The sequence below is a fragment of the Lithobates pipiens genome, unplaced genomic scaffold (assembly GCF_037356315.1).
Source record: "Lithobates pipiens isolate NorthernLeopardFrog02 unplaced genomic scaffold, aLitPip1_a1.2 Scaffold_28, whole genome shotgun sequence".
Taxonomy (NCBI): domain Eukaryota; kingdom Metazoa; phylum Chordata; class Amphibia; order Anura; family Ranidae; genus Lithobates; species Lithobates pipiens.
The window spans coordinates 137,860,381-137,884,099 of NW_027507789.1; the positions used below are offsets into that span (position 1 = coordinate 137,860,381).

Genomic DNA, 23,719 nt, shown 5'->3' on the forward strand with positions numbered 1-23,719 from the left:
GCCCCACCAGGAGATGGGCAAGCCAGGTGCCAGTAGCAGATAAGCAGGTAAGGATCAAACAGAAGCATAGTCAGTAAACAAGCCAGCTCAGTAATGAGTAGTTGGAGGTTGGGATCATGCAGAAGCCTAGTCAAGGAATAAGCCAAGGGTCGATAACGAGTGGTAGCAAAATATGGACAGCGGCAAGGAAGACAAGAATGAGATACTGGCTGAAGAAAGCACAATAATCTGGCAAACAGGAGATGCAGAGGCATGGCTTAAATCAAGACATTCATAGGAAGAGCAAAGAGTTCAAGGTTCAAGACAAACTAGGTTTAATGCAGGATCATCCAAAGAATTGTTCAGGCAACTGTCTAACATTCCAGATGGCTCAAGTAGAGACATTACCTGACACATCTGAGGCTCTGGGTTCAAATCCAGCCCTTACCACCATTTTTCTGTGTATGTAGTGAAGGAAGTTGTCCTCAAGTTGTTTCTATCAAGTCAAAATGGGCATTCCATCATCCCTCTTTCCCATCCAAGTTGTTTTTCCCCTAATTCCTCAAGGGGGTAGCACTACAATTACATTTATTATTTAAAGTGATTGAAAAGCCAAAATGTTTCTCTTCAGTTTTGAGTAAAGTAAGGGAGGGTTACAGCCCCTGGAAGTTTAGTTTTTGCCTGCTGTGTCCTATTTGGGAGATTTACGCAAGAAATGCCACAGAAAGTAAGAGGAAATCTGTACAAAGTGAGGGAAATTCTCCTCTTAGACCTTTGTCACCGGAAAGGTGTCCCCATTGGAGTATTTTCCTTCACCCGCTGTTTTTGTGAGAACTCTAAATTTTGGATTTGCTATCACTTTCTATATCAGTAAGAATTCCAACCAATTGCCACTAGAACATATTTAGAGGGTGAATGCATTAGCAAGTAAAAATATGAATTATCCGTACCACTAATGATCCTAACCATAGTAAGGCTCCTGATAGCACCCATAGCTAGGCTGCTTCCACAAAACTACTTGTCTAGTTTGTGTGGATGACAATGGAACAAAAGTTTGGTATTGATGAATATATTTGTGGACTTCCTTCCAGGGGGTTAATACCCAGTGTAGGGGAAGTGGCTGTAGACTCTGTTATAGTATCAGACTGTTGCCTCTCTGATAGAGGATGTTTCAGGAGTGTAACTATATAGGTTCGCAGGGCCACAATTGCCTGTGGAAAATGGAGGGGATCAGTCCCTCTGCCCCTCCAATCCAGGGGAACTTGTCTTGTACCCATCACTGACTCTGTTCATTCATAACTGAATCATAGCAACATCTGTTTACTATGCTTTGGTTTGTGAATGAACAAGAAGTTCTGTACGGATCTATTTCTGTCCATTCATTCTGTGCAGTTAAGGCTGCAGTGATGGAGATTGAGGCCCCCTTGATCTCCTTTCTCAGTCTCAAATGTGAAACATCAGAGTTCTGTTTAGACCCCTGATGCTTCATTAAAATAAAATAAAATAAAATGGTAAAAAATACTAAAAAAATAAAATAACAAAAATAAAAAACTACTGACACCAGTGGCGGAACCACCAAGTTCACAAAGGTTGCACTTGTAACTGGGCCCTGCTGTTCTGCCAGCTTGGGGGGGGCCCCAAGACAAAAGGAAGGGGTCCTGATTCAGAACATGTAAAAGGGCCCTGCTGTGTCACTGTAATAATGGGCCCAGCAAAAAGAGTAAAGAGCCCTGGGATCAGTGGGAAGGGCCCACAGATGCACATATACATGGGGGTTTAAACCTCGACACCCCCTTGCCTCCAGTATGTTCCTGATCAGTGGTGAAGGTAGACATTCTTTCACCAGAGGCAAAGACTCAGTTCGGCAGTTCCCCTTAAGTACTGGAAACAAGGTCATTCAGCGCCCAAATACAATCAAGCCAACTGGGGGGTGTGGGATTCAGAGCACTGCCCTTAAGCATGTTGCATTCTATCCGACAGTAAAATATGGGGTAACAGTAACATAGAACGCAATGAGGCCTGTGTGCGGGATCACAAGCTGGGCCCTCCTAAGCAAGAATAAAAAGTGTGCCGCGTACATTGCACCATGGTCAAAATTGGGTCTGGTTTTTATTGTTCAGAATATTGGTTGTAGTTAAAATAGAAGCAGAGTGCAGGGGTTCAGTAGAAAGTGATGCAGAATTCAGAGGTCAGTAGTAAGTGATGCAGAGTTCAGAGGACAGCAGTAGGTGATGCTGAGGCGCAGTAACTGAGGGAGGATTCAAGGTGTCCAGGTGTGCTTTCGGCTTGGAGAGGCACCACAGCTCATGGAAGTGACCGGGGGAGGACTCTTCGGAGGAGGGCCGGCAAGGGGCATCATGGGAAGTGCCCGGTTACTGAGTTGGGAAGGACATTGACAAATTCAAGTTTTTCCAGTACCATTGAGACAGAGAACGTTCTAGGTACTGAGGAAAAAGGTTCTTGTTCACCCTTAGTTACAACTTGTACACGTTCATAGGATTGTTTCAAGCTTTGAGTCAACGAGCTGACTGCCATGATCTCTGGCTAGAGATCTGTTCAGCCTTGAAGTACCCAGCTGCGAGTGGCTACTCTCTGGGTGGAATTAGAGACTTTGCTAGACCTGCAGTTCAAGGTGCCTGAGTTCTTTACCCGTGCCCTCTGTTCCCACAAGAGACTGTGTTGTTGGATGTTATTACTGCAAAATAAAACCTTTTAAAGGGACTTTATTTGTGTCAGCGTTCAAGTCGTTGGGTATCAACCCTGGGAACCCCTAGACGTGGAAGAGCTGGCCAAGAGGAGGTAACTGGTAAGCCCAATAAGTCAAGGCCATTCTGCAAGGGTTGTGGCCACTGCAGTAGTAAGTGAGTCAGAGTTCAGAGGTCAGCAGTAAGTGATGCAGAGTTCAGAGGCCAGCAGTAAGATGCAGAGTTCAGAGATTATTAGTAAATGATGCAGAGCTCAGAGGTCAGCAGTAAGTGATGCAGAGTTCAGAGATTAGAAGCAAGTGATGCCAAGTTCAGAGGTCAGCAGTAAGTGATGCAGAGTTCAGAGATCAGTAGCAATTGATGCAGAGTTCAGAGGTCAGCAGTAAGATGCAGAGTTCAGAGGTCAGCAGCAAGTGATGCCGAGTTCAGAGATTAGTAGTAAGTGATGCAGAGTTCAGAGGTCAGCAGTAAGATGCAGAGTTCAGAGGTCAGCAGCAAGTGATGCCGAGTTCAGAGATTAGTAGTAAGTGATGCAGAGTTCAGAGGTCAGCAGTAAGTGATGAAGAGTTCAGAGGTCAGCAGTAAATGATGTACAGTTCAGGGGTCAGAGATAAGTAATGAGTGAGGTGGGAGCTCTTGGTACAGACTAATATGTAACCCAACTACAAAAATTCCCTCCCAACGCCCCCAATATTCTATTCATTATACATGGAATCTAAAAAGGGAGCAGTAAGTGATGCTGAGTTCAGAGGTCAGCAGTAAGTTATGCAGAGTTCAGAGGTCAGCAGTAAGTGATGCACAGTTCAGCGATCAGTAGCAAGTGATTCAGAGGTCAGCAGTAAGTGATGCAGAGTTCTGAGGTCAGCAGTAAGTTGCAGAGTTCAGAGATCAACAGTAAGATGCTGAGTTCAGAGATCAACAGTAAGATGCTGAGTTCAGAGATTAGTAGTAAGTGATGAAGAGTTCAGAGGTCAGCAGTAAGTGATGAAGAGTTCAGAGGTCAGCAGTAAATGATGCACAGTTCAGGGGTCAGAGATCAGTAATGAGTGAGGTGGGAGCTCCTGGTACAGACTAATATGTAACCCAACCACAAAAAGCCCATCCCAAAGCCCAACCCCAACATTCTATTTATTATACATGGAATCTAAAAAGTGAGACTGCTGTGAACATTGAAATATAACATATACACTTTATTCCTAATAACAATCAGAATGCAGGAAAACCTATATATTTAAAAAAAATATATGTTTATGTCGCAAATCCACATGCAGTACATTGGCCAGGTTGAGAGATAATTAGACCAAGAGATACTGTAGGTCAATAAACACCACCATTTCATTGTTCCAGGAGACAAAATGCCAAAGATAGTGCACGTCATCAATCCCTTCCAAAGGGCATAATAATCTTCCCCACCACCTCAGTACCATCCTGCAATACTCCTCAACTACCAGGCCATCTTTCAGATCATATTGCTGTGATAGTTTGACTGACAATTACTCACAGCATTGTACCCAAATTAAAGCAGAGTTTCACCCAAAAATGGAACTTCCGCTTTTCGGAATCCCCCCCCCCCTCTGGTGTCACATTTGGACGCGATGAGGCAACATCTGAAGAAGAAGAGAAAAAGAGAAGAACAGAAGGCGGCGAAGACGACGACAGCGGCGACAGAAGACTGGGCCACCGCCTGTAAAAGAGCTAGAAGAAGGCGCGGTGGCCCGGCAGAAGAACCGAAGAGGGGGACAAGACCCCCGAAGTCGGAAGAAGAGGCCGGCGGCGAGGAAGAAAGCCGGGCTCCTCCACTAGGAAAAGAGCTAGCAGAAGATAGTGGAGGAGTCTGGCGAGAAGACCTCCGAAGAAGGAAGACCCCCGGAGCTGTGCAATAAACTATTTTAACCCTGTGTTTTTTTTGTACTTTTTTCACAGGTGAATGGGTAGTACATTGTACCCCATACTCATTCACATAGGGTGGGGGGCTGGTATCCGGGGGCCCCCTTATTAAAGGGGGCTCCCGGATTCTGATAAGCCCCCCGCCCGCAGACCCCGACAACCAACTGCCAGGGTTGTCGGGAAGAGGCCCTTGTCCTCATCAACATGGGGACAAGGTGCTTTGGGGTGGGGGGCCGCGCAGCCCCCCCTTCCCCAAGGCACCCCCCATGTTGAGGGCACGCGGCCTGGTACGGCTCGTGGGGGGGGGCACTCACTCGTCCCCACCCCCTTTCCAGGCCGGCCGTGTAGCGTGCTCAGACAAGTGTCTGATGTGGACCTAGGGGGGACCCCACGCCGTTTTTTTCGGTGTCGGGGTTCCCCTTTAAGTCCATACCAGGTTAGCGGGACCAGCGACATCTCCTTCGCGTGCCCCGCCTACCTGGAGACGCGCTCAAAACGAGCGGACTTTCCTCTGCGTGTGTGGGCGAGTCCGTTCATTTAAAAAGTATGGCGGATAGTACGGCGGACTTAGTACGCCGTATTAGTCCGCTGAAAAAGTGCCGTGTGTGGGCAAGTAGCCCGTTCGGAAAGTCCTGGTTCGGCTCGTGGGGGGGGGGGGGCGCTCACTCGTCCCCACCCCCTTTCCAGGCCGGCCGTGTAGCGTGCTCGGACAAGTGTCTGATGTGGACCTAGGGGGGACCCCCACGCCGATTTTTTCGGTGTCGGGGTTCCCCTTTAAGTCCATACCAGGTTAGCGGGACCAGCGACATCTCCTTCGCCGGCCCCGCCTACCTGGAGACACGCTCAAAACGAGCGGACTTTCCTCTGCGTGTGTGGGCGAGTCCGTTCATTTAAAAAGTACGGCGGATAGTACGGCGGACTTAGTACGCCATATTAGTCCGCTGAAAAGTGCCGTGTGTGGGCAAGTAGCCCGTTCGGAAAGTCCGACGGACAGTCCGGCGGGAAGTCCGCCGGACTAAGTCCACCGGATAGTCGGCTACGTGTGTACGCGGCATAAGTGTCAGTATTTTAAAAGTCAGTAGCTGCAATATTTGTAGCTGCTGACTTAAAAAAAAAAAATTGGCAGAACTCAACTGTTATATCTTTTTAAACAGATGGAGCTTACGTTTGGTAGTATTAACCACTTTGATGTTTACTTTTTACCAAAAGAATCAAAAGGAACCAAATAGTTATTTTTTTCTAATTTCCTTTTTTTTAAACAAATCAAACAAAAATGCCAGGACAATATGAAAAATGACAATTAGAATTGGAATTAGAATTGGATTTGAAAATTAAATACAATAAAGGTAATCTCTTTTTGCCACAAGTTTATGTAAAAGAACAAACATGCTGGTATTGAGGGGGTTAAATCATGGAGTTTGGTATTGGTGTACTAGATACAATAAATGTTCAGGTCACATACAGATAGACGAGGAGGTGAAGGGGTACCGGTAACATACTGTGGAGTATGGAAATGAAGGGGTCAATATACAGGTCATTGCAGAGACAAGATAAATATACTGGAGAGGAGGGAGGATGAAAGGTTCAAATTGACCCTACAACCTTCAGACCCATTGATATTCTGATCTGGAATTACTGAATGAATGATTCGTTCATTAGTTCCTCCTTTCTTCTATTCCTCAGATGTAAGGAGGGAGGGGGGGCTCAAAGTAACACTACATCACTACATTGTTTACATATGTGATTCTCAGCACAGCAATCACATGGTACAGAGCTGCTTGGATTGGCTCTGTACACTGTGCCTGTTGACTGAGCCGTCTAATAATGGCATGGTAATGGCCATTAATGGGCTCACTGCCTATTGATTTATGTAATGCACCACTTCTCTGTTCCAAAAATATAAGACAGTAAATAGATGGTTAAACAATGTTTCTATCTTTCTGAAGTGGATATTGAAGCTTCTCAACCTCACAGTGGATCTTGATGCGTAATGAAAAGATTTTAAATTACTTTGCAGTACTGAAAAAAAACGCTAGAAACGCTAAAAATGAGTTAGTGCACATATAAATGCCAATGTAGTTGGGGCCCAGAGATTCTGGAGTATGGAAACAGGACACCCCTGAGCTTCTAAAATGAAGCCCTACACAAGCTGATATAAAGGGCTTTTTGCAGGGCTGAATTCCCAGATGAGATGGTACAGATCATGTGAGGAGAAGCTGTAGTCACCCTGTCTCCACTGTCCATATTCTGCAGGACATGTAGCACAGTGTCAAAGCCTTGAGGGCTTGGAAAGAGTCCTCATATGGGAGTATTGGTGGAAGCCTGTGAATACGTTTTTCATCTGAGAGTATGCCTGCCTAGGTAAGTCTATAGAAGGGATTTTGGGAAGAGACTGGCATACACCTTTTTCCCCCTGACCCTCATCTGCAATTCCTGTGAATTTGTGATGGAAGCTTTAAACCGGTGTTCCGCCCTACCCCTCCAAAAATTAAAAGTCAGCAGCTACACATACAGTAACTGGTGAGTTTTAAAATTAGGACACTTACCTGTCCTGGAATCCAGCAATGTTTCCATCGGATTTCGGGTGCTGCCACTGCAATTGACGGTAAGGGAACCCGGCAGTGAAGCCTTGTGGCTTCACAGTCAGGTCCCTACTGCGCTGCATTCTCTTACTGGCCTAGCACCAGGGGAAGCAGGAGGAATGGGGAGGAATGAGGAGGGGGCCGAACTTCTGACGTACCTTGCCACAACGAGGTTCGATGGAAGTGGGGACAATTACCCGCTCCCTCCCCAAAAGGTGTCAAATGTGGCACCAGAGGGGGGGAGGAATCAGATAGGCGGAAGTTCCACTTTTGGTTGGAACTCTGTTTAAAGCTGTAGACAGTATATGTAGCACCCTCTACCAATAGGTAGGTGCTTGTAATAGGTTTTTTACTAGGGACTGTCAGCACAGCCACATTTGGGCAGGCCTATGCTGCAAGTGGGTGTGACCACCTGTGCTCCAGTTCTGAGGCACCTCCCCTGCTTCCATGGAGAATGTTCTGGAAGAGGGGCTGGGCCCAAAACTGGAGTGGCAGGCAGCTCATGTGGGAGCCCTGACCAATCCCCAATTGGTATTGGCAGGAGGCAGGCCTCCTATATAAGCTGAGGTAACATGCCACTGAGGAGAGATGTTGGCTGAGTGAAGGGAGGAATGGAATACTAGGCAGCAGCAAAAAGGCACCCCATCTGGGGGTGGTGTACTGATCACAGGAAGAGGCCCAGGGAGAGCTATGAAGGAACCTTCCCTTTACACAGTCATTGGCAATGTCTTTATCACCACATGGTCGGCGGTAAAGAACTCCTGGAGCAGAGGGGCAGGTGAAGCTGTCAGAACTTATGGTCCAGTCAAGTTCCTCATCAAGGACTCAGGGCAGTGGAAGGTTGGTGAGTGTTACCACAGTGGAGGGCTGGATGTGCCAGGAAGTCTGTGAGGGAACTTTGCTTCAACACGGTCATTAGCAAAGTCTTCGTCATTTACACAGTGAATGATGAGTCCTGGATTAAAGGAGAGACTGTGGGGATCTGCGTCAAAATGATGTGGCCCGAGGGCACAGGATTTGCAAGTTGGGCTAGCTGGGAACAGTAGTCCACCATCCATAAGAATACTTTTAAACTACTAGGCCTCTGGGCAGAGGTGCTGTAGGCCTCAGCGGGCAACCAGAGTAGCAGCGGGCAACCAGAGCATGCTTAGGGACTTATTCAGAGTGGGTCCTTATTGCTCAACAGAAGAAGATGTGACATTATTTAACCTCAGGAAATAAGTTTGTGCAGGAGGAAATTAATTTGTGCATGAGGTGAAGAAGTTATAGGACTATCACTTTTACATGGTCAAGTGTGATGTCCTCATCCTTCACACAGTGAAGGATTGGGAATTCTTGAAAGGAATAGTCTGTGGGAGTTAAGCAGAGGAGGAGCAACAGTCTGCATGGAGATCATTTTCATATTATATGCACATCACCTCTTCTGGCTCTAACTATGTGCTATTGTGCTTGATCTTTAAAATATGATGGCAGTCAAAAGATCCTATGGGCATCCCATATACCCTTTCCCCTATCCAAGTTGTACCCCCCAATAAAACAACAAAAACAAAACCAGCAAAAGACAGTTCATTGTCTCTGGAAGTGATGTATGAAGTCTGGCAGAGGGGCAAATTGGTGGATTTTTTGTTATTAGATGAAACTACACATATACATAGCGAGGTAGTCCCAATTCTATGGAACTCCAAAGGAGGAAAGAGAAGATCGCCTAACCAAAAGATGTGTACTTGTGCTATGCACTGTAAATGACTGCTACAGAATGTTTTACCTTGCACATGGCGTTCTGTGTCATAGGTTGGTTGTTATCAATAAGGCCAGTGGCGGAATTATAGGGGTCGCCGAGATCGCCATGGCGACTGGGCCCCTTGCTGCGGGAGGGCCCCCTGCACTGTTCGATAGGGGGGAGGCTGAGTGGAGCTCCCAAATCATCAGCCGAACTAAAATCGGAAATGTGCGGGGAGCTCCTCACATTAGCCTAAGTGAAAGCACAGTACTGTGCTCTTTGTCTCCCCCTACAGTGCAGTACCAAGAAGAGCCAAGGTAAAGCACTGCGTTTTTTTTTTATAAGACTATCTACTGCTAAATGCCTGTGGGAGGGAGATGAGGAAAAGCAGGGGGAAAAGCAGGGGGAAATAGAGAAATCGGTTCCTTTATATGCAGTCACCCACATGGGACCGGGCCCTGGTGTTCCGCCATTGGACTCAGAGTAAAGAGCTTTGTGCGGAGGTCGGGGGGCCCTCCATGGTTTCTTGCATCGGCACCCTGAGGGTTCTAGTTAGGCCGCGTACACACGCGCGGACTGTTCGCCCAACTTTGTCCGTCCAACAGTTTCGGCAAACAGTCCGCTCAAACTTAGCATGGACGGACATGGCCACACACGACGGACGAACAGTTTGCTGAAACCGTGCGCGATGAAGTGAACGGCACGTACGACGGGACGAAAAATACGACGTCCTATACACTGCATTATAGCTTTCGGCGTGAAAATCCTTTCTGAGCATGCGTGCAACTTTGTTTGACAAACAAGCCTACACACGAGCGGACTGTTCGCTGAAACAAGGTTTCAGCGGACAGTTTTACGGAATTTCCGAAAAACCTTGTCCGTCAAACTGTCCGCTGAAACTGTCCGCTGAAAGCCCACACACGAGCGGACTGTCCGCCCAAACACTGTTCAGCGGACAAAGTTGGGCGAACAGTCCACGCGTGTGTACGCGGCCTAACCCAACTGAATAAGCTTATTATATCTCTTGTGGAGTATCAATAAATTCAAGCATTTTAAGAGCATGTACGGCATTGCGTATCGTTTTCCGTTCCAAAGATTCTGATATATTCTAATATATACATTCTGATAGATGTCAAGTGTGAAACTTGCTGATCACGGACCTACTGACCTACTGCAGGAATGTGCGATAACCATAATGCACTGCCTGGGCATTGAACTTAGGTCAGCCGGCTTAAAATAACCAATAAGGGGGCTTTTGAATAAACCAGTCCCGTCACTATAGATTAGTGGATTCTCAGCGGCCATATTGACTTAATTTAGTTGTAATAGGGAAAGCATATGAAGTGTTGCCAATAATGATAAAGTGCATAGGGAGAGGGTAGGGCTTGTAGGATTTAGCTGGTCTTCTAACTGCTTTTCCCCAAGCCAATTCTGTCATTACTGTCATACATGTAAAAAACTGCTTTTTAAAATTGCAATGCTGTATTACAACATTATATATATATATTGAAAGCAGATACCCTGGAGAATAAAATGGCAGTTGTCACCTTCCTGTAGAAGTGATCAAGTGGCTGTACAGCTGCTTGGATCCCTTCTAAAAGAAAGCCCATCCCTGGCTGAAAGTTTTGATACTGGGATCATGACTGTAGGTGCAGGCATCATCCGGTATAGTTTATATAAAAGCTATCCCCCGCACTCTAATTTGAAATTAGTAAAACACAATATGTCAAATGCTGCTACTTCTAAAAATAATCACTATCAAAAAAGTAAAATGCAAACATACAGTACATAATAGACACATATATGTGAATCCACAGTAGCGCGCAATGTTGTCACCAAATCAATTCAGTGCTCAATAAAATGTTAATAAAAAATATAGTGCAAGAAAGAAAAAAGAAGTCCAACAAATGTCCTATTTAACAAATGATAATTCTGTGTAAAAGAATTATTACTTGTAAAAATATTGAGTCCCAGTGATGTCCTATTAAGAATAAATCACCAAAAAAAGATCCAGCACTGCTGTGTGACACTCTCGACCCATTCCCATCCTCACCTATGGAATTATTGTTTTACACGGAATTATCATTTGTTAAAGAGGACTGTTGTGGGACTTCTTTTTTCTTTCTTGTATCATCCTGGTATAACCACTCCAACCCAAGGGCATGTGGGTACGTTTTAAGGGATTAACATGGTTAAAGTATATGTAAACCCTTACTAAATATCATATAGGTAGCAAAATGCTGTATATCTTAGAGAATTTGGGGGCAGGTGGAAAACAGAATGATTTTTAAAATTTTTCATCCTTCATAAAATCTATTTGAAAGAATATATAAAGTTTTTTCACATAAAAACAAGGAGTTTATATAACAGAAACAATATAAACAGTAAGGTATGTTTATCATTGGAAATATATTCAATCCTTGTAGGGTATACAATATATAGGGAATATGGAACCAGCAAGGCCATAAATGAACCAAAAGAGAATACATCTTTGTCAGGGTCACTGTCCTCTCCTCCCAAGCACTCCTATTGGGAACAAACTGTGCTTCCGGACCCGGGGAGACCCCCCCCCCCCCCCAACCATTGCTAGTGTCCTACCACTCATATTCTATGTATGGCAGATTAAAATTACAACCTTTGTTAGTCACCTGTTTCGATCAGGATTGAATAAATTAATCCTTTGCAACATCCAAATAAGCAACATTATTCTATTATTGAGTTGTCAGCTTTAGTTATAGCAATTACATACCTTTTAGAGTAAGGAAAATAAAATATATAGTAATAAACATAAACAATTTGAAATAAGAACTTGTACTATAGTGAAGAGAATGTTCCACATATTTTTAGTACTTAGGCACTTTTAGATCACCGTTTAGTCACATCCTTTATTAACCCCTGTCCACATGCACTACAGTGATAACAGGCTGCAGGTGTTTTTTCACAGGAAATATTATCTAATTGTTGCTGGCTGCAATTGTTTTTCATAGACTTTTTTTCTAAATGGTAACAGTAGAATATGTCTAGGCAATGTGCATCGGCACAGATCCTTTGGGAGAGCATGTGGCAGGGCAATTTACAGGCAAGTGATTGTGGGAGACATGAAGGAGAATGTATTGTCACCTCATAACATAATGTGCCCGAACAAGGATCTTTATACCATTATCACCAGCTGGCATTTTAATTAAAGCTAGTGATTAAAATTAAAAATAGCCTTTCCAAGAGATGTTAAAGCTTATATGGATTTCTAGTGGTTGGGTTATGTCTACTTTAAGAGAAAATATCCCAATTTCCATTATCAATGACCCATTACAATTTATTTTCCACTACACATGGGTTTCTATAAAATCTTATTATAGCTTACTACTAAACCTTGTAAACCCCACTGAATGCCTTTTCCCTGCCTGAAGAAACAAGAAAGATATCCTACCTTAATTTAATGAAAAGCAAAGGTAGATAAAATTATGGTGGCAGAAAGATGAATATTCACGAGCCAAAATAATTTTGACTAAATATGGGCTATCTGGGTTTACTATTCCCCACAAATTACTGAAAAAATGACACATGCTAGGCCTACCCAAGGAACCTGTGCAATATATCATGTTGATTGTATTCACATAGCAACCTCAATGATAAAATAACCCATGGATATATAATGGAATATTCCAGCTGGAGATTTTATTCTTCTTCTTTTGATACAATTACTTAGACTTAACATGAGTCAAATTTTGTGTTGTAATAATCAGCTAAGTTTTTATTTTGTTGTTTACTACTGTAGCGGTACCCTCTCAGGAGCTGCTGAATGTTGCGGTTCGTCAGTCACCCTGCCCTCGGTAAGTGAGCTTGGAGTTTACACTTTTCCTTGGATTTTTCCTTGGCTAGTTTTTTACATATGTTGCTACTTGCTGCAATGGCCAGTTATAATTGGGGGCGGTGGCTTTTTTTTGTATCTGTTATATTCTTCAGGCATCTTTGCAGCCATTGTGCTATATGCTGGGTGCTCAGTGTGCCCCTGTACCTTTAAGAAGGGGTGGGCTCCCTTCAATCCATCTGCCTGCCATCTTTCCTTTAGAATTTTGCTTCCATTGTGGAGTCTCTCATAAGCTAGTGATAGGACTACAGATACCAGGGTGCCTTGGCGGGGCTCTGTATCTTATGCATGTATTTGCAAATATGTGCAGACTAAACCCCTGTTTTTAATGCATACTGTTAGATAGAGTTGGCCTTGCGGTTCGCCCGTCGGTCGGTTTGCGGCAAACTTTGCTCGTTCGCAATTCGCCAAACCGGCGGACTTCTGGCGCTGTTCGCGGCAGACATATTCATTTACATTATGAAGAACTGTGACCCATGACACATCCATCATGGGGTACAGGACAGCCAATTGAGACATTTCAGCACATGGACATACCCCCTACCTTTTAAATAGACCTGATCTGGCGGCCATTTTACATTCTGTCTTTTGTCAGTGTAAGGAAAGGGCGCTGTGTGGAGCAGGGACAGTCAGTCTAATCACTAGCTATTACTATTAGGTCCACAAAAGTTATTTTAAGGACTGGTATAGGTGTACAGTATATAGGGTTGTAATACACTTATAATATACTTTCTTTCAAATATAGAAAGCATATTATAGTGCACTGTAGTGCTGACCGATTCTGCTGCTGTCTTTTCTCAGTGTAGGGAGGGACAGTTTGGTGTTTGGAGCAGGGACAGTCTGCAATTCACTAGCTACTAGCTAGCTACTATTCGGTCCACAAAGGTCCTTTTAAGGACTGGTATAGGTGTACAGTCTATAGGGTTGTAATACACGTATAATATACTTTCTTTCAAATATAGAAAGCATATTATAGTGCACTGCATGCAGTGCTGCTGACTGATTCTGCAGCTGTCGTTTCTCAGTGTAGGGACAGTTTGGTGTTTGGAGCAGGGACACTCTGCAATTCACTAGCTACTAGCTAGCTACTATTAGGTCCACCAAGGTCCTTTTAAGGACTGGTATAGGTTTACTATTTGGTGTGCAGTATATAGGGGTGTAATACACATATAAAATACTTTCAAATATAGAAAGCATAGTATAGTGCATTTCCACTGTGCAGCATTGTGACTGCTGAGCGGTTCTGCAGCGATACTACAAAGAGTGACAAACGCAATTAGAAAAAAGTATTATAACTGGTGTGATAGACCAGTGGCCCCCCAAAACGACAGATTGAAGTGGGGCATTATATACCTTCTTCCACATATACTGCACTTCTCTAGAGACTTTTGTCACAGGGTCATTTAAAAAATGACAGGCAGAGGAAGAGGCAGGCCCTTCCGCAGGGGTGGTAGGGGTAAGGCAGGAGCAACAAGCTTGAGCCAAAGTGGGAAATTGCAGAAGTGCTCTCTATCTTGGTGCTGGTGTCAGTGCTCTCTATCTCGGTGCTGGTGTCAGTGCTCTCTATCATGGTGCTGGTGTCAGTGCTCTCTATCTCGGTGCTGGTGTCAGTGCTCTCTATCACGGTGCTGGTGTCAGTGCTCTCTATCACGGTGCTGGTGTCAGTGCTCTCTATCTCGGTGTTAGTGTCAGTGCTCTCTGTCTCGGTACTGGTGTCAGTGCTCTCTATCATGGTGCTGGTATCAGTGCTCTCTATCATGGTGCTGGTGTCAGTGCTCAGTCTCTATTGCGGTGCTGGTGTCAGTGTTCTATCTCAGTGCTGGTGTCAGTGAGGGAAATAGCAGCCAATAGCAGCGCCAATCAGCAGACAGTGCCAGCACCAAAGCTGAGGATCAGCACTGAACTGGCACCTCCGGACCATCGCAGTGGAGCCCTACATAGGTGGGGGTAAGGGCTGGGCAGAGGGAGGGGTCAGGGGCTCAAGCACAGGTTGGCACATTAGGACACTGGCACAAGACTGGGCTGCCCTGACTGTGGCACTGATCATCTCCTGCACCCCCTTCATAGCCTTGCCTGACCTCTCCTCCATGGCCTTCATGCGCTCCGGAATTGACAAAATTTCACAGAAAAAAAAAGAATGCTTGTCGTTGTTGATCCAAGATTCACTTAATACTTCTGGTATGTCAGTGTCCATGTTGTGGGACTATGTATGTACAGCTAGTAAGTATTTTGTGGCTGAAAATCTAACCTGGAGGTTTTTAAGGTTCGCCTGCCATTAAAGTGAATGCAATCCGCGAACATTTGGGCACGTTCGCGGATCGCGCTCGCGAAACGTCCCGTCGGAAGTTCGTCCATCACTACTGTTAGCCCTTGTACACACGGTCGGAGAATCCGTCGGAATGTGTCCTATCGGACCGTGTTGTTGGATAATCTGACTGTATGTGGTATGCATCAGACTGATTCTGTCGGAATATCCGTCGGACCCAATTTTCCAACATGTTGGAAATATTTTCCGACCAACTGATCCGATCGGACATACTCCGATCATGTGTAGAGAATTCAGATTGGACCAAGTGCCACGCATGCTCAGATCAAATTCCTAGACCAAAGCTATTGGCTACTAGCCTGAACGTAGTCCCATCGTAATTAAATAACGTCATCACGTTCTGAATGATCGGATTTTCCGACAACTTGGTCCGACTGTGTGTATGCAACACAATCCGTCGGACAAAATCAGACGGATTTGGTTGGCAGCATGTCCAACCGTGTGTACAGGGGCTAAGACAGGTTAATTTGGTTGTCCCCTGGCTGGTCGGTAAGTGAGCTTGGAGTTTTCCTTGGATTTTTCCTTTTTTTTCTAACCCTGCCCAGCCAGGCACACACTTCTCACTCGCTCAGAGACATGAAAGCTGAAAGCAGTCCTTGCACTTGTTTTTTATGTATTATTGAGAGGGATTAACCTTGGATGGGGAATGGGAACTTATGAGATGCCCAAGAAATGAACAGTCAATGTTGGGACTACTATATACATTCCAGTATATACACTCTTCTCTTCTCCTGCACATTGCTTCCTTTATAAGTATCACTCCTCACTACTCCTGCACATTGCTTCCTTTCTTGCAAACTCAGCCAGCAAAAATCCTTTACAGGCAGGGACTGCAGGCCCCTATGGTGTAGCAAGAATAGTAGAATTACTATGAATACTGCTCCCAGCACCACCTTTTCAGGCACTGCCAGCCCTCTCTCCTCGCTCCTCTGCCGTGACACCACCATTCTCCAGACTGGCTCTGCACCCATCCAAGACTACTGCATCTCAGTCCTCTCTTTCCTGGCAGTGTTCTCCTGCTGTCCTCTCTCTTGCTCCTCCTCTGCTTCCTGGTCAAGACACCTCTGTGCGTTATAAGAGGGTCCTGTCCGCACCCAAGCTTGGGCCCAAGGTCACCCCCCCCCCCCCCCCCCGGACTGGGGAGCTCCCTCAAAGGCCCTGAGAGCCTCAACACTCCATCTTCCACCCAATACAACTCCTCTCCAGCTGGGCTGACCCTGGGTATTTAAGGGGGCCTACCCCCTGACAATCCAGATTGGGAATTGGTCAAGGCTCCTTAGAACACCCCAGGTAGCTCCACCTCCCCTCCATGCCTATCTTTCCAGAAAGTACAAGAAGATTCTGGAAAGAAGTGGGAGGTCCTGGTGACACCAAATGTGAGTCACCCAGCACTACTCTAGGTCACTCCTAACCCAGATTACCAAAACACACCCAGGTTTGGCTGCCAGCCAAGCCTAGCACACTAGAGGGTGCTACACTACCCTAACTTAACCCATCCATGATATAATTTCTAAAAAGCAGAGGCCCTAGAGATTAAAATGGCACCTTTTGCATTTTATTATGTTGCACAATATTTTCCCAGCCATTTATCAAATGCATATTTTCAGGAAAAAAATACATTTCAATGCATCTTAGTGTACACAAACAAAATGTAATACCCGATTTTTTGGTAAAATATAGAAGCTGATGTTGCGTCAAGTAAACAGACACCAATCAGGTCAAGATTTAAACTATGTATATAAATATGTATATACCATAACTGTGGGATCCCCTGGGAGCTGGAAATCACTGAAGTACACACTGCTAGTCCAGTCATCTCCACATGCTTCTGAGTTTTGTGTTGAATGGCTGGCCTGACGCATTGTGAACACAGGAGGTTGGCCACTTAGCACAGGTAGTGATTGACCCTGTCTGTACCATGTAATCACAGAGATCACAATACTACACAATGAAAGCCTATGAATGAAAGCCATTCATTGTGTACAACTGTCATGTGATCACTGGGATTGGTCACCTGGCCTGGTACACCAATCAGTGACAGATCAAGCTGCAGAGCATCTGCCAGAGTGCGCAGGAGGTGTACAACTGGATCTGCACCTCTCCTCCCCTCCCCTTTATGTCTGCCAACACTCCAATCCCTGACGCTGTGCCTCTGAAAAGGAAAGTGGGGGGGCCGGAAATTTGAAGTCCAGCAGCCTCAGATACATCTGGATGAGAGGTGCTGACTGCCAAGGGGTGAGTGAGCTCACCATCCATCCATGTCTCTGACTAAAGTCTCCCCCTTCTCTCTCCTGCCTCTAGATTAGTACACTGAGCAACCATTACATCAGTGTTCCCCTTTACACCAGAGGCCACAGTGTTCCCCCTTAAATCAAAGTCCTCTCCATACATCAGAGTACTCAGTGTTTCCCCTTAATTCAAGGTTCTCAGAGCATCCCTTATGTTAGAGTACCCAGAGTTCTCCCTTACATCAGAGTCTGCAGAGTTCCCCCTTACAGTGAAAGGGAATTCTGTGAGTTCAGATGTAACAGAGGAACTCTGCAGATTCAGATGTAAAAGGGGAACTCCGTGGATTCAGATGTAAAAGAGGAACTCTGTGGACTCTGTGAAGGGGGACTCTTTTTATTAACTTCATATGATTAGTAATGTGATTTAATAGCAAAATATATGTATAATTTATACTATAAAAAAAATTGCTGTGCGCCGCTAAAGTGTTCGGTTTGACTTGAAAAGGTGGCAACCCTAGCTAGGAGACCAGAAGCAACAAGCATTTTTTCATCACTTCCAGATTGCCACATGTAAACAGCGTCAATTTTAAATAGTGGAAGCATCCGATCACACTGATCTTAAGCTTTTAGGAACAGTGGAGACATCTGGGGTCTAATAGAAAGCATGTTGTTGTCATAAGGGTTGTTTATATTTCTTGTGGCAGCAATAAAATTTATTTTAAAAAATAATCAGTTCCCCCCCAGCATCAGATTCCCTATCGCACTATCACGGACCCATTATAGGTTGCAGATCACTGCCATTAGTAGTATTATGTGTGGTGGAAAACTAACACTGCACATCACACTGAACACACCATCCCCAGAGTTGATGGGAAGATGTATGGAGCCAAATAGAGGGAAATCTTAGAAGAAAACCTTTACAGTCTGCAAAAGACTTGAGACTGGGGCGGAGGTTCACCTTCCAGCAGGACAACGACCCTAAACATACAGCCAGAGCTACAATGGAATGGTTTAGAATAGATCAAAGCATATTCATGTGTTAGAATGGCCCAGTCAAAGTCCAGACCTAAATCCAATTGAGAATATGTGGCAAGACTTGGAAATTGCTGTTCACAGACACTCTCCATCCAATCTGACAGAGCTTGAGCTAGAAGAATGGGCAAACATTTCACCCTAGATGTGCAAAGCTGGTAGAGACATCCCCAAAAAGACTTGCAGCTGTAATTGCAGTGAAAGATGGTTCTACAAAGTATTGACTCAGGGGGGCGTCATACAAATGTATGCCACACTTTTCACATATTTATTTGTAAAAAATATTTGGAAAATCATTTATCATTTTCCTTCCACTTCACAATTATGTGCCACTTTGTGTTGTCTATCACATAAAATCCCAATAAAATACATTTACGTTTTTGGTTGTAACATGACAAAATGTGAAAAATGTCATGGGGTATGAATACTTTTTCAAGGCACTGTATGGTGAGCCTAAACCCAGGTATACACTGGTAGAATTTTGAAGGAAAATTCTTAAGAAAATTTGTATAAAAACATTTGAATGTCATTTGAAAATAGTTGAAGATTTTGTTTGCTTTTAACATTTGATCTTGGAATGAATGGACTTTACGAAATAAAAACCACCTACATTGTTAGAAATTCATACATTTGAGAAAAATTTAGGTTCCGTTTCTAAACACACATTCTTAGAACTTTTCCTAGGTTGTCAAATGAAATTCTAGCAGTGTGTACCCAGCTTTAAAGGGTTCAAGGCACCAGCATGTACTGACTGCTTGAAAACAATATAGATCCATATAAAACGCTGTACTGATAAAAGCCTTGTATTTTTTTGCAGCCAAGATACCAGGAGCCCAGAAGACAGTTTGGGGTCTCATCCAGGTAAGTAGATCAGGACTCACCCCCGGCTCACTATGACTCGCAGAGCTCCCAGGTGTCCATGATAAGCCGCCCATAGAGTTGGGGTCATGCCATCCTCATCGGGGGAGTTCAGATCTCTTCGGGTCGCTTCCTTCAGCACGTCCAGGAACCCGTCCCGGGCGGCACGGTGATAACGCCCGTCCATCCTGCATGACCTGGGGGCCCGGTGTCACTCTACTGCTCCTCTTCCCAACTAGTCCCACCACTGTCACTGTGCTTCTCCTATTTTCACACTTGTGCTAGCACGCATCCTTGTGTCCCTTTAGATGGGCATGTTCATCCCTCTGACCCCCCCCAACCACTAAGTTATGCAGACGTCTGTGTGCTGTCATTGTTTCAGCAGAACACCAAGTGCAACAGAGCATAGACATCAGCCCTACCCATTATAACTCATGCTGACGTCACTCTTTTTCATGGATGCCCATTCAATGCAGGTTGTGTGTGCCTTGTTAACACTTTCATACCTGTCACACATATGTTACCGCATCTTTAGTTAGCGTTGGTTGTTCGTCCTTTTTTTTTACAGACCGTTATGTTCTCAATTCTTAGTTATTATTTATTACTCTCTATTATTATTTATTATTTTATGTTCTCTATTCTTATTTATTATTTTATGTTCTCTATTGTTATTTATTATTTATTGCTCTCTATTCTTATTTATTAGTTCATGTTCTCTATTCTTATTTATTATTTCTTGCTCTCTATTTTTATTTATTATTTCATGTTCTCTATTCTTATTTATTATTTCTTGCTCTCTATTCTTATTTATTATTTCTTGCTCTCTATTCTTATTTATTATTGCATGCACCATATTCTTATTTATAATTGCATGCACTCTATTATTATTTATTATCACATGCACTCTATTCTTATTTATTATTTTCATGCTCTCTAATCTCTCTAATCTTAATTTGCGCCCGTTCAAGTGCACTGGTTCACGGTGCCGGCAAAATATTAGTAAATGTCAAGCCACATAGATTCATTTGCATAAGTTCAACAGGCGCACCTCTCAACTTGACTTTTTTTTTGCACTGATTCACTTCTATGGGATTTTTTAACACTATTTGCACACAGGTCATGCTAGCATTAAGAAGAAAGAAAAATTAAGAAAAAAAAAACACATGGGGCTCCCCTGAAATTCCATACCAGGCCCTTCAGGTCTGGTATGGATATTAAAGGGAACCGCTCACCAAAAAAATAATGGCGTGGGGGTCTCCCTCAAAATCCATACCAGACCCTTCAGGCTGCAGGAAAAGAGGGGGGACGAGAGAGCGCCCCCCCTGAACCGTACCAGACCACGTGCCCTCAACATTGGGAGGATGCTTTGGGGTCGGAGGAAGAAGAAGATGGAGGAAGAAACTGAAGGATGAAGAAAGGAAGAAGGAAGAAAAGGAATTGTCGAAAACTGTCTCTTGTCATTTTTAACACTTTTGTCACTTTTTTGGTGAAATGGTACCCCCTTACCATTTCACACAGGGGGGGGGAGGCCAGGATCTGGGGGTCCCCTTGTTAAAGTGGGCTTCCAGATTCCGATAAGCCACCCATTGGCCAGGGTTGTGGGGATGAGGCCCTTGTCCTCATCAACATGGGGACAAGGTGCTTTGGGGGGGACCCCAAAGCATCCTCTCAATGTTGAGGGCATGTGGCCTGGTACGGTTCAGGAGGGGGGCGCTCTCTCATCCCCCCTCTTTTCCTGTGGCCTGCCAGGCTGCCTGCTCGGATAAGGGTCTGGTATGGATGTTGAGAGGGACCCTCACTCCATTTTTTTGTGGTGCGGGGTTCCCCTTAAAATCCATGCCATACCTGAAGGTTCTGGTATGGATTTTGAGGGGGACCCCCGTGCCTTTTTTTTTGCACGGGGTTCCCCTTAACATCCGTACCAGACTTGAAGGGCCTGGTATGCTCTAGGAGGGGAACCCATGTCGTTTCTTTTTTTAATTAAAGTTGTCTGGCCTGGGGGTGACTTGTGTTGTAAGTCGCCCCAAGTCGCGCTGTGATTCACACTCAAGTCGTGTCCAAGTTGCCTCCCAAAGTCGCGCTGAAAGTTGTGTTGCCCCTGTGTGAATGGACTGTTAATGATAAGGCGTGCGCTATTATCAATTGCCCTGGCATATTATGTGTTGCGTTTATGTGTGCACCAGTTCATACGCTCACTTGATAATTTATCTGGTGCACAAATTGAGGTATGAGCGCATTCATCTTAGTAAATCAGCCCCATAGACTCAGTGCAAGTCAAGGGCATCTATACACAAGCCTTACTGGATACTGGAGCTCAGGTGACATTGCTGTATTGGAACCCGTACCACAAGTACTTTAATCATATCCCTTTGTGCAAGCTTGAGGAGTTAGAGATCTGTGGCATAGGGACCCAGAAGTGCCCATACGATGGACACATACCCATTAAGATAACATTTTTGATCCTGGCAGGAAAACCAGAGACTTTGGACACTTTGGCTGTCACCTGTCCCCGACCTCCTGGGGGCAGGCCAAAATTCCTTATTGATAGGCACCAACACCAGCCTTGGAAGGAGATTATTCACTCCTCTGGCCTTGGAGGGCACTCTCGTAGGAAAGATTCATCCTCAGCTGAGGCTGGCGTTCCAGCAACTGTTACAAGAGAAGAAGGCACCTGCTGAAAGAGTGGGAAGATTGTGGCGATTGGATAACCATGAGAAGGTGTTGCAGCCTGAGAAGAGGGCATGTCTGAAAGCTACGGTCAAGCTGTCATGGGATCAGCCGGGCCCTTACTTGGTGGAGGAGGCTGACTCAGCAGAGGAGGAGGCTGGAATAGAATTGTTCCCGGAGATTGTACCCACTCGGGCCTTACTAAGAAACGAGGGATGAATTCCTGTCAGCGCGAGGAACATCATTAGTCACCCAATCAGTTTAAAGCCCTGTATGGTGATCGGAAAAGTGAGTGCTGCCACCTCAGTGGCAGGGGATGAGGTAGTTCAGAAAGAAGATGGAAGAAGAACCATGGTTCACTGCTCAAATCTACTCTCTGATTGGGAAAAGAGGATCAAAGCTCAGATGGCTCAATGGGAGAAAATGTCCTCCAAGAATGATGTTGATGTGGGATGTGCCAGGAGTGCTAAATATCGAATTTGACTGACCTAAGATAAGCCATTTTGAGAAAGGGCCAGGCAAATCCCCTTGTGTGAGCTAGAGATTGTCGAGAGCAGCTGGTTAAATTGAAGAATAGAAGATCAAGGGTCATTAAGGAGTCCCCAATCATGGAAGTGAGGAAGAATGGCTCTCTTCGGATGTGCATTGACTACTGAACCTTGAACTAAAGTGTTCAGGTTAGGGTTAACCAGAACACTAACCCTAACCTGAACACTAACCCTAACCTGACCCTAACTAGGGATGAGCTTCGAGTTCGAGTCAAACCCATGTTCGACACGAACATCGTCTGTTCGGTCGTTCGCCGAATTCCAAACATTAAGGGTGGCTTTGGCCAATTATGTCTCAGGGGGTTTAGAACACGCCCCACACTATATAAGGTCGCCTGCGTGGCGGCCTTGTGTAGTGTATTGCGGCGGTGGTTAAAGACAGAGAGAGAGTGAGACAATGTCATTTAATTTGAGTTAGAGTAGACAGGCGAGTCAGTTAGCTTCAGTTACAGTGTGTAGAGGATATATATGCATCCCAGGTGTTGTATATATATTTATACACTGTATTCAGTTTAGCTAGATCCGTTCCTGCTATTCTCTTCATAATATACTGACAGGCAGGGAGCTGCAGTATTTTCAGTGTGCACCTAAAGCTTATACAGGCATGGAGTTGCATTATTTTGATTTAGTGTCCTTTGCACAGTGTGCACCTAAAGCTTACCTGAATACAATTGCTGGTGTTCTCATACAAATAGAGGCAGGGAGTAGTGATGGACGAACTTCCGACGGGACGTTTCACGAACGCGGACCGCGAACGAGGCCGACCGTTCGCGAAACCGAACGTTCGCCGCGGGCCCCATTGACTTCAATGGGAGGCGAACTTCGCAAACCTTTAGGTCAAATTTGCCGCCACAAGATAATTATTAGCTGGGCAAACATAGTCCCACCACATGGCCAATGACATAATACATGTATGAGGTGAATTTGGGATCGATAACTACAAGCATTCTTTTTTTATATGGGAAATTGTTCTGACAATTCAGGACTGTGGAGCGCATGAAGGCAATGGAGGAGAGGGAAGGTCAGGGACCAGGGTAGGCAAAGAAGAGGGTGCAGGAGATGATCACCAGCAGCGTGACATACAGCAATGACACATGCACCGTGATAGAGGCATCTGACAACAGCACCGTGATAGAGGGCACTGACATCAGCAGCGTGACATAAAGCACTGACATCATTACCGTGATATACAGCACTGGCAGCAGCACCGTGATAGAGAGTACTGACATCAGAAGCGTGAGATTAAGCACTGACATCAGCACCGTGATATACAGCACTGACAGCAGCACCGTGATAGAGGGCACTGACATCAGAAGCGT

At 44.9% G+C, this 23,719-nt stretch overlaps 1 protein-coding gene across 2 annotated transcripts in view; it reads right to left on the minus strand.

Moving 5' to 3' along the window:
* USH1G (USH1 protein network component sans) overlaps nucleotides 1–19,493 on the minus strand; it is a 305,716-nt gene extending 286,223 nt beyond the window's left edge. For both annotated transcript variants that reach the window (XM_077459598.1, XM_077459599.1), the window contains exon 1: nucleotides 19,209–19,493. In XM_077459598.1, coding sequence (XP_077315724.1) covers nucleotides 19,209–19,372 — 164 coding nt within the window. In that variant the 5' untranslated portion in view covers nucleotides 19,373–19,493. The remainder of the gene's footprint in view (nucleotides 1–19,208) is intronic.
* Nucleotides 19,494–23,719: the final 4,226 nt, after the last annotated feature.